The 12,720-nt window shown below is 35.4% G+C and overlaps 3 protein-coding genes across 3 annotated transcripts; all 3 read left to right on the top strand.

The window, feature by feature from the left end:
- Positions 1–1,540: 1,540 nt before the first annotated feature.
- On the top strand, positions 1,541–3,525 carry LOC111695225 (40S ribosomal protein S12). The gene is made up of 4 exons (XM_023464453.1): positions 1,541–1,672; positions 2,302–2,478; positions 3,075–3,215; positions 3,426–3,525. The coding sequence occupies exons 1-4, from the start codon at positions 1,586–1,588 to the stop codon at positions 3,444–3,446; spliced, it is 426 nt and encodes a 141-aa protein (XP_023320221.1). The 5' UTR covers positions 1,541–1,585; the 3' UTR covers positions 3,447–3,525.
- Positions 3,526–3,569: 44 nt separating this feature from the next.
- Positions 3,570–7,558, top strand: LOC111695223 (RNA-binding protein Musashi homolog Rbp6). Its single transcript, XM_023464450.1, has 6 exons — positions 3,570–3,719; positions 4,049–4,225; positions 4,545–4,697; positions 5,335–5,428; positions 5,903–6,226; positions 7,389–7,558. Exons 1-6 carry the CDS (start codon positions 3,585–3,587, stop codon positions 7,502–7,504), a joined length of 999 nt encoding a protein of 332 aa, XP_023320218.1. The 5' UTR covers positions 3,570–3,584; the 3' UTR covers positions 7,505–7,558.
- A 2,153-nt stretch (positions 7,559–9,711) lies between these two features.
- Positions 9,712–12,554, top strand: LOC111695224 (leucine-rich repeat protein soc-2 homolog). The gene is made up of 3 exons (XM_023464452.1): positions 9,712–10,026; positions 10,863–10,985; positions 12,104–12,554. The coding sequence occupies exons 1-3, from the start codon at positions 10,022–10,024 to the stop codon at positions 12,531–12,533; spliced, it is 558 nt and encodes a 185-aa protein (XP_023320220.1). The 5' UTR covers positions 9,712–10,021; the 3' UTR covers positions 12,534–12,554.
- The last annotated feature ends 166 nt before the right edge of the window (positions 12,555–12,720 follow it).

Here is a 12,720-nt window from a genome sequence, read left to right as displayed (position 1 = left end):
CTCATAATTTAAAGGACTTCAACCATATGTTTTTTGGAACAAAAGAACTTGAGCTATATGTTTTTAATCATAAAAGGACTTGAGCTATAATATGTCTATAGTAAATGAAAGGTCTTGAGCTAGATGTTTGAATAATAAACTTTATGTTTTCAAATTAAATGGACTATATTTTTCTCATAATTTAAAGGACTTGAACCATATGTTTTTTTGAATAAAAATAACTTGAGCTATGTATATATGTTTATGAGTGTCCTGGTTCCAGCTCCAGCAAGTATCCTGGTTCCAGCTCCGGCAAGTGTTTGCCAGCTTCAGCGAGTGTCCAGTTTCCAGCTCCAGCGAATGTCCTGGTCCTGCTCCAGCGAGTGTCCTGGTCCCAGCTCTAGCGAGTGTCCTATTTCCAGCCCTAGCGAGTGTCCTGGTTCTTCCCGCTTTAGCGTGTGTGGTTCCAGCTCTATCAAGTTTCCTGGTGATCGGTTGCAAAGATATAGGGATTAGTTGTTTTTGTTTCTAAAACTCTACCTTTACCCTATTTAAATATTACTATATATAAGCACATGAAATTTAAATTGTGTAATAATGGTGCTATGGAAACGCCTCAACACGGAAACGCCTCAACACGGAATCGGACCCCAAAAAACGAAAACCTCCCCAAAATGATTTTTTTTGAGGCGTTTCCTGTTTTTTCAAAAATTATCGGAAATTCCTCAAATCTAATTTAAAGAGGAATTTCCCGTTTTTTTTTTGATCCGTAATTCCTCGATTTTTAGGTCAGATTCCGGTTTATCAGGGTCTTATATTGTTGAGGGATTTTCCAATATTTTTGAGGGATTTCCCAAATACTAGCTGTTTTAGTACATATTATTTCACTTATTGTGGAGTGTTTATAGCGATCAAAATATTTAATTGATTATCAATTTGTCAGAGGAGCGGGGGAAGGCAGGCGGCCATGAGCGTCCACTATTTCCCCTTCCGTGCCACATATTAGCTTTTTTCTCTTCAGGCAGACATGAGCCACCACTATTTCCCCTTCCGTACCATATCTTGAAATATCACAAAGTTGGATAATGAAGATGGATTTGTATAATCAGTCAGTAATTGAATAATCATTAGACTTTGTGATATTTCAAGAAGCAATACTCAGTCAAATTTGTCAAAAATTTCATTGTAAAGTAACCCTCCCTACACAAATGCTCTTGTACGCCCCTGTCTGCTGGTGTTTTTCAAGAGCTGCTGCTCCGGAATTCGTATAACTGTAGTAGGTCCTCTGATAAAGCATCTAATGTCTTGTAAAAAATCTTCGAGGTTTGGTGAGGAAAAGAACAGCTGTTCTGATATCCGGTCAGATTCTAGCAGATGGATTTCCAACCGTGCATGTCTGTCTACTACTCAGCAGCAGCTGCTATTCACGATGTTTAACAGAATGTTCAACAATATTTTTACATTTTGTGCCTCAACAACCCTGAATTCTGAAGTGACAGTCAATGCATGCCATTGCTATTTGCCAAATAAATTGATCGAATTGAATGAAAATATTATTTAGAATATAATTTATTTTAATTTTCAGAGAATCATCTAGGAACTCAACATGTCTGATGTAGAGGGAGATGATGTTCCTGTCGCCGCTGCTGCCCCCGTCTCCACCGGGCCCATGGACATCAATACCGCCATTCAGGTTGAGTACATTACAGTACAGTCTTAAATGTATTTATCACTGTATTTTAAACGGTTGATACTATTGAAGGAAATCTTANAATTCTTAACTTCCTTTTAAACCAGTTGTTAAACAGTGTTAAAATTGGAATGTGGCCGCTGAGCTCGGGCCCTCGCCATTCCTAGCTTCGCCGCTCGGCCCCCTAGCCTGAGTTAGCCGTAGCGCTTGGCTTAGAAAGTGTCTTACCGGAATGTAACCCTGAAATAGATTTGAATTTATGCTGTGGATCTGCCTTGAATTTGATCCCTCGGGAGGGGTAAATTTAAGTACCCAAAGAAATTTGAAACGTGGAGTAATGATTTTTATTTTATTTCTATTTTTATTTTTTATAGAATTTATCAGAATCTTGTTCTTATTGATTCTTGATAAATTATTGATCAGACAAAGCTCTTATGGGTTGGAATTGGATATGCCGCAGTATAATGGAGGAGTCGCTTTAAATCACGTCTATGGTCTCTTCCACTTTAAAATTTATCAGTTACATTTTGCAACATACGAGAACGAATCCAGCAAGAGCAGAATAGTTGTCAGTCCCTTTCTATAAATCAGTATGTCTTCTTGGAATGTAATAATCATCATTAATTATTTAGGAGGTACTAAAGCAAGCCTTGATTGCTGATGGTTTAGCGCGTGGTCTGCGTGAGTCCGCTAAAGCGCTTGATAAACGTCAAGCTCTTCTGTGCGTGCTCAGTGAGAACTGCGACGAGCCTATGTACAAGAAGTTGGTGAGCGCTCTCTGCATGGAGCACAACATTCCACTCATCAAGGTAAACAATAGTTATTGAAAAGTTTATTCTCCCGTTCACAAACTTTAACTCCACAGGGGTGTATACTTTTCTTGTTTTTTCGTTTTTTATTTTCTCAGCATTGATTGTATTTTTTGGAGGGTTTTATTCGCTAATTTTTAATCATAAAAGGNCCCCCCCCAATATTCCCAATCCGGGAACCAGGTTCAGGGCAGGAGGTGGGAAAGTTAAAAACCCCTGCATCCCCATTTTTCGGTTTAGAAATACCAGGAAAAGCTATTTCTTAAATCCTTATTCGTATCTAATACATCTGAACTATCAAGAATGGTATAGATATTAGATAAGCATCAAACCCCGATTTGGTCTTTAACTAGTAACCAGTTCAGTTTTTGTTCGTTATTCAACGTCTATGATATCTAAAAAAGATTTCTCTTCAGAAACATTCTCTATTGTTTATTTCTGTGCTATTTCTACGATTTTAAAACCTACTTATAGCTGCGCCATGAATCCTTATTCTTATTCTTTCTTAAATCTTTAAAAATGTAAATCATTGAAAATACTATTAAAGGGTCACCTTCTGAATCATTTGCAACTACTTTAATTTGTAAACTATAAAGGTTGACTCCAACATGAAGCTGGGTGAGTGGTCAGGTTTGTGTAAGATTGACCAGGAGGGAAACGCCAGGAAGGTTGTCAAGTGTTCCTGTGCTGTTGTGAGGAACTGGGGACTAGAGACTCCAGCTCATCATGTTCTGCAGGTACTATCTAGTAGAAGAATATCTTTACCCTAATTTTTGTTAAAATGAATTATTGGGGAAAGTAATGATGAAAGGTTAATTGGTAATATTTTTCTACATTGCCTCCCATATCATATTGGATTATCTAGATTATCTCCTAGCTTGTCTTGTATTCTTATATTTTTAATTCAAAATAAAATCTTATATATTATAACATTGTTGTTATTTTAGGAGTACCTGAAGTCCCAGTAAGCGAGCTGCTGAACGATTAGGATCTACAATATTCGATCCTAACTCTTCTTTCTGAAGTTTAATGTTTTTTACTTTCAGATGAGACTGTAGTCGTCTGCATGCTTCTAAATTTGCATGCTTTAAAGTGAACCAATCAAAATGTCAGTCGGGTATCCAACCCTCTCTCCTGGAACCATCATTGCTTCCGTCCCTAACATGGTTTTCAACGATGAGGTTCCGAATGATCCCGGAAAGATGTTTATCGGAGGCCTGTCCTGGCAAACAACTCCGGAGGTAAACTGAGCTTGGGGAAATCCAGCAATTTTTTTTGATTATTTGAGGCGTGTACTTATTTTCTAACACCTGATTTTACTCTTTATTAGTCATCGTTTAAAGTTATTATTTGGACATGGGAGAAAACGTTAAAATCTTGAAGAAAAACTTCACCAAATTTTTGTACTGCAAGTTAGTTTATGCTTCCAATTAATCTTTGGGAAGGAAATGATTAAATAAAAAGCTATCAATAGGTTGAGGATTTCAATTTTCTGGAGCAGTATATTGAATAAATTGCATGAATTATCCCATTTTTTTTTACACCTTGGCTTTTACAATTGATATTTTAGAACGTCCGAGTTTACTTCTCTCAGTTCGGAGATGTAGCGGAGGTAATGGTTATGAAGGATCCAGTGACACGGAGATCCAGAGGGTTCGGTTTCATCACTTTTACACATGCAAACAGTGTAGATAAGGTTCTAGCTCTTCCAGCACATACCATCGATGGAAAAGTTGTCGAACCTAAGGTAAAAAATTGTTTTACACCTTGGCTGTGCCCCTTAAGTTTAAATCCAAGATAGGTTTAAACTATTTTATTTCTTTAGATCGCTGTGCCCCGTAAGTTTCATCCCGAGATGGTTTTGAAATTATTTAATTTATTTCTCTAGATCGCTGTGCCCCGTTAAGTCAAATCCCAAGATAGTTCTGAAATTATTTCGTTGATTTCTCTAGATCGTACTTCGTAAGTCTAATGCCAAGATCGTTTTGAAATTTATTTATTTCTCTAGTTCGCTGTGCCACGTAAACAAAATCCCAAGATCGTTTTGAAATTAATTGATTTTTTAGATCGCTGTGCCCCGTAAGTCCAATCCCAAGATGGTTTTGAGAACTAAGAAGATATTTGTCGGAGGATTATCCAATACTACAAGTCTTGAAGATATAAAAGCTTACTTTGAGCAATTTAGCAAAGTTAAAGAGTCAATGTTGGCATATGACAAGGTTAGTAATCCGTCCTTCAATCCCCCCCGCCCCCATCCCCATCCACTAAAATCAATAAAACCCATGAATTAAAAAAATCAACATTATAAAACAAATTTTAAAGGAAGAACACCTCTCAAATCAGATTAGCTCCCTGAAGGCGGGAATTTTTATTCGAGAAAATATACCCCGTTAGCGAATAAGATTAAACCCCAGTGGAGTTTTTTACCTCAGGTTGGTTCCGAAACCACTCCACACATACCAAAACAAACATACGTGCAGTGCTTAGAAGCCGGATCCGTTGCATCCGCAAGGTTTTGGCTTCCCGGATCCGCAAAAATATGCAGATACCCGGATACAAGGGGCAAAATATCAACCAAAAACTGCAAACAAAAAACCCAAATCTGAAAAAAGAGAGATTATAAAATTTCCTGATCTCTTGAATGGTTCATTAAGTTTTAGTATGAAAATAAGTGAAATAAAAAAAAATCAGTAAATCTTAAAGAAATGTTCTTGACTTGGATCCGGATCAATTTTTTTCCAATCCGGATCCAGGATCCGGATCCGCATCTTAAATAAATGGATCCTGGATCCTAAGCACTGCATGCTTGGATAATTAACTTCTACGTCAAGATAATGATAGTTTATATTTTGTTAGGTCACAAATCGGCACCGAGGATTTGGTTTCGTTACATTTGACAACGAAGAAGTTGTGGATAAAATATGTGAAATACATTTTCATGAAATTAATGGTAAGCGTTCACTCTCCAGTTAACATTGACTTCATGTTACACCACACTGGAATAATATAATTGATTTTATTTTTCCTAAATCTAAATGGTATCCGGCCGCTGTAATATGAATTTTTATTCGACGATTGATTAGTCACTAATTGCCAATTGGAAGTTCTGGAAACAACAAAACTAACAGATAAAAAATAATTTTTCATCACTCAATGTTATTTATTCTCGCAGGGCCAACCATTCAACGGGTTCAAATTTTGGGTCCGCAAAAATACCTTGATCTGAAGTCCATCAAAACATTTTAAAAAAAATTTTTAAGTCAGATTATTATTTGACCAGTAATTTAATGACTGTTATTCCTAGAGAATCAAGGTCCCTCTGAACCTAACTTTGTTCCCCCCCCCCGCATACCTTATTAAATACATCCTGTTCTTAATTCTATCGTTTTAAGTTTGAATGTTTGACATTTATTGATATGATTAGGTAAGATGGTTGAGAGTAAGAAAGCAATGCCTAAGGAGCCCCGAGGAAACATGAACTTTTCAAACTGTTTTTATCCAACCCTTCCACATCACTCCAGGATTCTGGACAACGCTACATATGTTCAAGAGATGTCACAAACTTTTATTACCGAGGGCTTTGATCGAGAACACTGGCAAGATAATTATATTGAAAACTATTCTAAGATCCATCCTTACTCCGGGAAACCGTCCCGCTTCTCCGAGTACTATCCTGGCAGACGAAACTCTAACAAAATGCATCCTGAGCAAGCTTCTGAGAATACCTTTAGATCTGAACAAACTGAAAGTAAGTTTATTTTTAAATGCAACCAACTAAATTCTTTATCACCTTTGTAAATAATGAAAACTTTTTTCTCACTCTGAATCAGAATATCTTATTTAAATTATTATTGTTATCTTAAAGATTGTGCTTGCATGCCGTAAATGCTGATTTAGTTTTACGTTCTTCTTTCTAGCCATTTAAAGAACGACACCTTGGTATGTCGACTTGCAGGTCAAGAAATTAGTTTTAAAAAAATTTTGGACGGTAACATGCCATGTAAAATAAAAGATATTATTGGATAAAACATAATTAAAATGGTTTTTAATTAATTTCCTTCCGAGGTTTCGGTAATGACAATTTGATGCCGACTATCCTTCAAAGACTCGATAATTGCATTTAATTCAACTTTGATCCTTCCTAGTCCTACAACAATTCCTTTATTTTTTTATTATAAAGGGACAGTAAGCGTAACTTTGAGTGACCCTCCATGAAGAGATAGAAATGCACGAATACCTTTGAAACCTTAATGTTATCAAAAATGATAGTTTTCCTGACTTGAAAAAGTGTTGATTTCTGTGAATTTCGCCTTGTTTCCTTTAATAAAGAAATGCGAAAGTTACTTCTGCAGAGAACCTACAAATAAACCATAAATGCATATTTAAGTCATACTGGATCAGACAGCGCTGTCAAGGGTACTGTATCGAGCATACTGGATCAGACAGCGCTGTCAAGGGTACTGTATCGAGCATACTGGATCAGACAACGCTGTCAAGGGTACTGTATCGAGCATTGATATCTTTGCATGGAGGGTCATTTAAACATTACACTTACAGTACATTCAAACCCTCAATTGATAGATTGGCGTGTTTTTCTTTTTTTTCTGATTAAGTATAAATGAGGTTCATGATTTTTTTTTGAGGGGGGGGCTAATAATTTTAAGTTTATGTACAAAGTGACTGCAAACTTTTTGCTTTAATAACCAAAAAAATAATAGAATTAAACACCGTTCTAAAAAAACGACGTAATCTTCCACATCATTTATAAGTTTTAAGGTTTCAAGGGTATCGTTGTGAATCATGCATTCTACTCTTTTCAAGAAGGTTCACTAAAAAACTACAACAACACTACCAGTCCCCCCCCAAAAAAAAAAAAAACTTCCACAACTTAATTTCTATTTTATTTCTAGGTTTTGATAAGACTATTCCACATGAAGAATATGATGCAGATTTTCCTAAATTAACCACTAAGTTTCAAACCTTCTCCATGGAGGAGGAGCCCCGACCTAACCAACCTGTTTATTAAATATAACAGTCCAGTAATCTGTAGTTTATAGAATAACAAACCTAAATTTATTCATCTTAAAGGAAATTATTAAGATATTTGTTATGCAGAAATCTAATAAGATTCTCCCAACTATGAAACGGACACAATTACATAAATACTATATATTAATTGCATCTTGAAATTGTAAAGGTGGATTTTTTAGTTAATCCCGCCGGAACTTGCTTTGCATGAATGGGAAATGTTATTTTTTTTAACCACGGCCTAGAATTAAACTTTCTATTTCTATTCTTGAAATGCTGTCAAATCTACTTTTTATAACCGTTAAAAACTATTTTAAATTAAAATGAAATTGTGCAATAACAAAAAATCAAGTTAATTATATATCCAGGGTCTGGTGTAGGGTGAGTTAGAATTCATGAAATTATTTTTAAAAATGCCAATTTGTTCAACTTGTGGAAATAACTTAATACGAATTAGTGGCTTCTTACACTTCATTCAAGGGAACTATAAATTCCAGCCTTCCTCTTGTTTTCTATCAAGTATGTAATCATTAGTTAGTGTAAACCTTGTTACTCTATTCAATATGAAAATTTATAATTAAATTTAATTAAAAAATTGTATGCATGACTGAGTTTAACTTACTGGACAGAATTTATCTAAGGTTGCAGTGCTTAAAATCAATTTAATTTTGATGCGGATCCGGATCCTGGATCCCCACTGGAAAAATGTATCCGAATTCGGATCCAAGTCATTTCTTTAAGATTTACTGAATTTTTAACGAAAAATAATTTTCAAATTTTTTGTGTTTTTTTCACTTATTTTTTATCCTAAACTTGATGAACCATTGAGAAATGGGGAAACTTTTATAATTTCTACTTGGATCCGGATCCGTGGATCCGCATATTTTTGCGGATCCGGATCAAGGAAGCCAAAATCATCCGGATCCGTATCCTAAGCATTAGTTTAAAGAATGACGAGAACAAGATCTTCCAACATTATTGCAATATATAATGCTAACTGCATAGTGCTCATGATTTTTTATAAATAATTCAAATAAGCAAAAACGGTGTACATTTGAACTGCAGGCGATGATGAATTTGAAAAGATATCTATACCCTCTTTCACCCCCTAAAGTCTTAATCATTTCATTCAATGATCTACACTGAAACTCAAGATTACAGATTTGCAGAAGTTTTTAAAATTGGGGTCTTACCATGACAACCAGGAGTAGGAATGATAGACTGAAAAAATTTCGTTAGGAATTATGTTCATTCGGACCAACGTTCAAATGTTCTATAGTCCTTATGAACATTGACCAACAATGTTCAAATGGACTAATTTTTCAAATTTTTTAATAGTTACCACCTTTATTAATTTAAATAATGAAATGATGAAATCTCAAGTTTACCGCATTATTACTTCACCTCCCCAAAATCTTTTAAATTACATTAACGGAAGTATCGTCATTTGGTTTTGAGCCTAAAATATAAAGTTCTGATTGAATTATGTTATATGTAAAATAAAATTTAGACTATTTCCCCATAGGTCAGATGATGAGTTGAATTTGCGACAGCTTGGAAGCTGTTGTTTAAAACCAAACCAAATATAATTTATCGATCACTCCTTGGATTTCATTTTCAAGGGCAACTTGTATATTTATAAAATCAGCGGGATAGGGTTATAAACAACAGAATACAATAATCTAAACGATTTCAATTAAATATAAATAAAATACTTGTCAATAATCCTCACGGAAAATCATTCATAGTGCTGCAGGGTATATAATGAGAAGATAAGGTTCAGATTCGAATCACAATTTATAATTAATATATCTATTATTTTTGTTTTCAAATACTTAATATACACAGTTCAGTTGCTAATTTGATATCTGGAATAATATCAAATTTTAAAGAATAAGTGTTTATTCGTTCTTATTTCCTCTATTTAGATATACACAAATGATACATAAATTGTATACAATCAAAATGTTGATGGAATTTTAGATACTTTTCCTCATAATAATGATAATATTTCTATTATCTAACCCTGAACCGAGTTTGTAAGTAATAAAGAATATATAACGCCTTGAAATGGACTAAACTTTAAAATCTGACTTTGTTGATCTTAGAGTTAATATGTTGATAATTTCCCGTATGGTAACATTAGCCCCCCCCCCGGCCCTCCCTCTCCTTTCATAATTTACACAAAATATTGTTCTTTACTCACTAGGTTGAAAAAGTAGTCCGCAAATCAACTTCCTCCGGTTTATTCCTAGAGAACGATTTTTCAACCTAGAGGAGAAACTACATATTAAAGGCGTATTCTGGAAGGACTATCGGGGATCAGCCCCCCCGATCACTGAAATATCTTAAATAGCTGAGTACGCCTCTGGTTCATATCCTTAATATAGCTTTATTTTCCCAAAATCTCAAATTATTATCATATTTTCAGAGGGAACTGAGACGTATAAAATGTTTAACCTACTGGGTTTCTATGCATATTAGTAAGCACAGAATGCTGAACATCTAGGTCTTAATGAGGTATGTAACCAAACATATATCTATAATCCTAGACGGAGCATATAGTAAACCTAAACCTATACATTATCCTAGGCAGAGTAGTAAACCTAAACCTAAATACTATAGTCAAGGCGGTGTAGTAAATCTAAACCTATATATTCTATACGGAGTAGTAAACCTAGCCTATATACTATAGGCGAGGCGGAGTAGTAAACCTAAACCTATATATCATAGACGGGGTAGTAAACCTAAACCTATAAATCCTAGACGGGGTAGTAAACCTAAGCCTATATATCCTAGACGGAGTAGTAAACCTAAACCTATACAGCGTAAATTGAGTTGTAAACCTAAACCTCTATATCCTAGACGGAGTAGTAAACCTAAACCTATATATCCTAGACGGGGTAGTAAACCTAAACCTATATACCCTAGACGGGGTAGTAAACCTAAATCTATATATCCTAGACTGGGAAGTAAACCTAAACCTATACATCCTAGACGGGGTTGTAAACCTAAACCTATACATCCTAGGCAGTTTAGTTAACCTAAACCTATATATCCTAGGCAGAGTAGTAAACCTAAACCTATATATCTTAGACGGGGTAGTAAACCTAAACCTATAAATCCTAGGCGGAATAGTAAACCTAACCCTATATATCCTAGACCTTTATATCCGAGAAGGAGTAGTAAACCTAAACCTGTACATCCTAATTTGAGTAGTAAACCTAAACCTATATATTTTAGGCGGAGTTGTAAACCTGAACATATATATTATCCTGGCGGAGTAGTAAACCTAAACCTATATATTATCCTAGGCGGAGTAGTAAACCTAAACCTAATCTTATGTATTATCCTAGGCGGAGTAGTAAACCTAAACCTATATCCTGTCCTCCTCCCGGATCCATCCTAGTTCCAGCGGATAGTCCATTAGCAGCTGAAAGACTGGCGGAATATCAAAGAGACTCCCCCGTCCCTCCCAGGTAATTTTATTCAGACACATCTAGGAACCTTGATCACATACCTCTTTAAATAAACAAACAACCTTTATATTATTTGTCAAAAAATTAGCCTTATTTTTCTGCATCTTCCTGGTATTGTTTTTGAGGAAAACAAAAGCTTTTGATTAATCTGTTCTCTAGGTGAACAAAGAACTTTAATATGTCTGAGTCTTTGTGTAACAAGATTCTTGTTTCTTTTGTATAATCTACATTCAAGTAACAACAGGCTTGAGTTTTCTGTATTTCAGATGAGGAAAAATCTGAAAGGAACTGTAAACTTAGTTTTAAGTGAACCTCCGTGCAAAGTGGGCAATGGCCGATTCACAATGGTTTCTTTGGGTTACTAGACCCTTTGCTTTGTATAATGTACAATTGAATAACAAAAGAATCAAAGAACTTTGATTATTCTGCTTTTGGAGCAAAGATCTTAACTTTGAGAGTAACAAAGAACTTTTGATTTCTCCTCTTTTGGAGTACCAAAGAACTTATTTTTTTTCTTATAGGAACAAAGAACTGAATTTCTCTTTTCTTGGAGAAACAAAGAACTTAATTTCTCTTTTCTTGGAGAAACAAAGAACTTAATTTCTCTTTTCTTGGAGAAACGAAAATCTTGATTTCTCTCTTTGGAGGAACAAAGAAACTTAATTTCTCTTTTCTTGGAGTAACAAAGAACTTAATTTCTCTTTTCTTGGAGAAACAAAAATCTTGATTTCTCTCTTTGGAGGAACAAAGAATAATGATTTTCTTCTATTAGAGGAACGGAAAATTATGATTTCTCTGTTTCTTCTCACGAATAAGCCTGATTTCTCTATAAAGGAACAAAGAATGTTGGATTCTCGTTGCAAATTGAAAGAAAGAAGCGTTTTTTCTCTGTTCTGTGAAGAACCAAAACAAAAAAAACAATCACATCTTGTTCTTTCCCTTGGTTATATTTCTTTTTAAAATAATATTTCATTGTTTTCTATCCAGGCTTATCTGGGCTGTTAGATAATATGATATCATTGTCTCCCCCCTCCAGATATGGAATTGAGATTGGAATCCATTTTTCCGTTTTTTGTAATCTGATCTGATAAACTAAACTTAAAATATTCGTATTTCAGTCCCGAGACGGATTCCGGCTCCGAGAGTCTCAAGTTATCCTGTCAACCTCTGATATCTCTAAGTACAGGGATGCCTGAAGCCTCCACCAACGCGGAGACCCTGTCCTCCTTGACCTCCAGTTTCAAGGATAAGATGAAGATGGACAAGGTTCGGAGTGTGGGTGGGAGCAGCACTCACAGTGTAAAGCAAGCTCAGGACCTGGATCAGAAGAAAGTAACTGTCCAGGTCGGAGACAGATACAAGGGTACAGGGCAGAGTAGCAGGAGAAGGTTACAAGCAGCAAACCTTGATATTACCAGAGCGTTCCAAACCTGTCGGGAGGAGGGAACTACGAGATTAGATCTTAGTAAATCTAATATATCTAATATTCCTACATCAGTCAAGGATCTAACTCATTTAACAGAGCTTTATCTTTACTCTAACAGGTGATAATAGTTGTATCCACTGTCCATTTGATTTTACTAAAATTATGTCTTTAGAACCTCAGGGTTGTCCCCGGTCCCAATTCCCTTAATAGGATAAACTCGAAGCACAAAATCCCCCATTATCCCTAGAATCAAAGCAAATGGGTCTTGTTCTCCCTAACTAGTGAAGAGAGGAGGGGGGGGGGGGGTTC

This window comes from Eurytemora carolleeae, unplaced genomic scaffold (genome assembly GCF_000591075.1).
Source record: "Eurytemora carolleeae unplaced genomic scaffold, Eaff_2.0 scaffold189, whole genome shotgun sequence".
Classification (NCBI taxonomy): Eukaryota; Metazoa; Arthropoda; class Copepoda; order Calanoida; family Temoridae; genus Eurytemora; species Eurytemora carolleeae.
Note: the sequence above shows the minus strand (reverse complement) of the source record. Positions and strands in the feature narration are given on the sequence as shown.

Bases quoted from the DNA above. Each gene is read 5' to 3' on its own strand.
- LOC111695225 (XM_023464453.1), top strand. From the start codon at position 1,586: ATGTCTGATGTAGAGGGAGATGATGTTCCTGTCGCCGCTGCTGCCCCC. The intron at 2,479-3,074 runs GTAAACAATAGT...TAAACTATAAAG, and splicing joins ACAACATTCCACTCATCAAG to GTTGACTCCAACATGAAGCT. The intron at 3,216-3,425 runs GTACTATCTAGT...TTGTTATTTTAG, and splicing joins CAGCTCATCATGTTCTGCAG to GAGTACCTGAAGTCCCAGTA.
- LOC111695223 (XM_023464450.1), top strand. From the start codon at position 3,585: ATGTCAGTCGGGTATCCAACCCTCTCTCCTGGAACCATCATTGCTTCC. The intron at 3,720-4,048 runs GTAAACTGAGCT...TTGATATTTTAG, and splicing joins CCTGGCAAACAACTCCGGAG to AACGTCCGAGTTTACTTCTC. The intron at 6,227-7,388 runs GTAAGTTTATTT...TTTTATTTCTAG, and splicing joins TAGATCTGAACAAACTGAAA to GTTTTGATAAGACTATTCCA.
- LOC111695224 (XM_023464452.1), top strand. The intron at 10,986-12,103 runs GTAATTTTATTC...TTCGTATTTCAG, and splicing joins GACTCCCCCGTCCCTCCCAG to TCCCGAGACGGATTCCGGCT.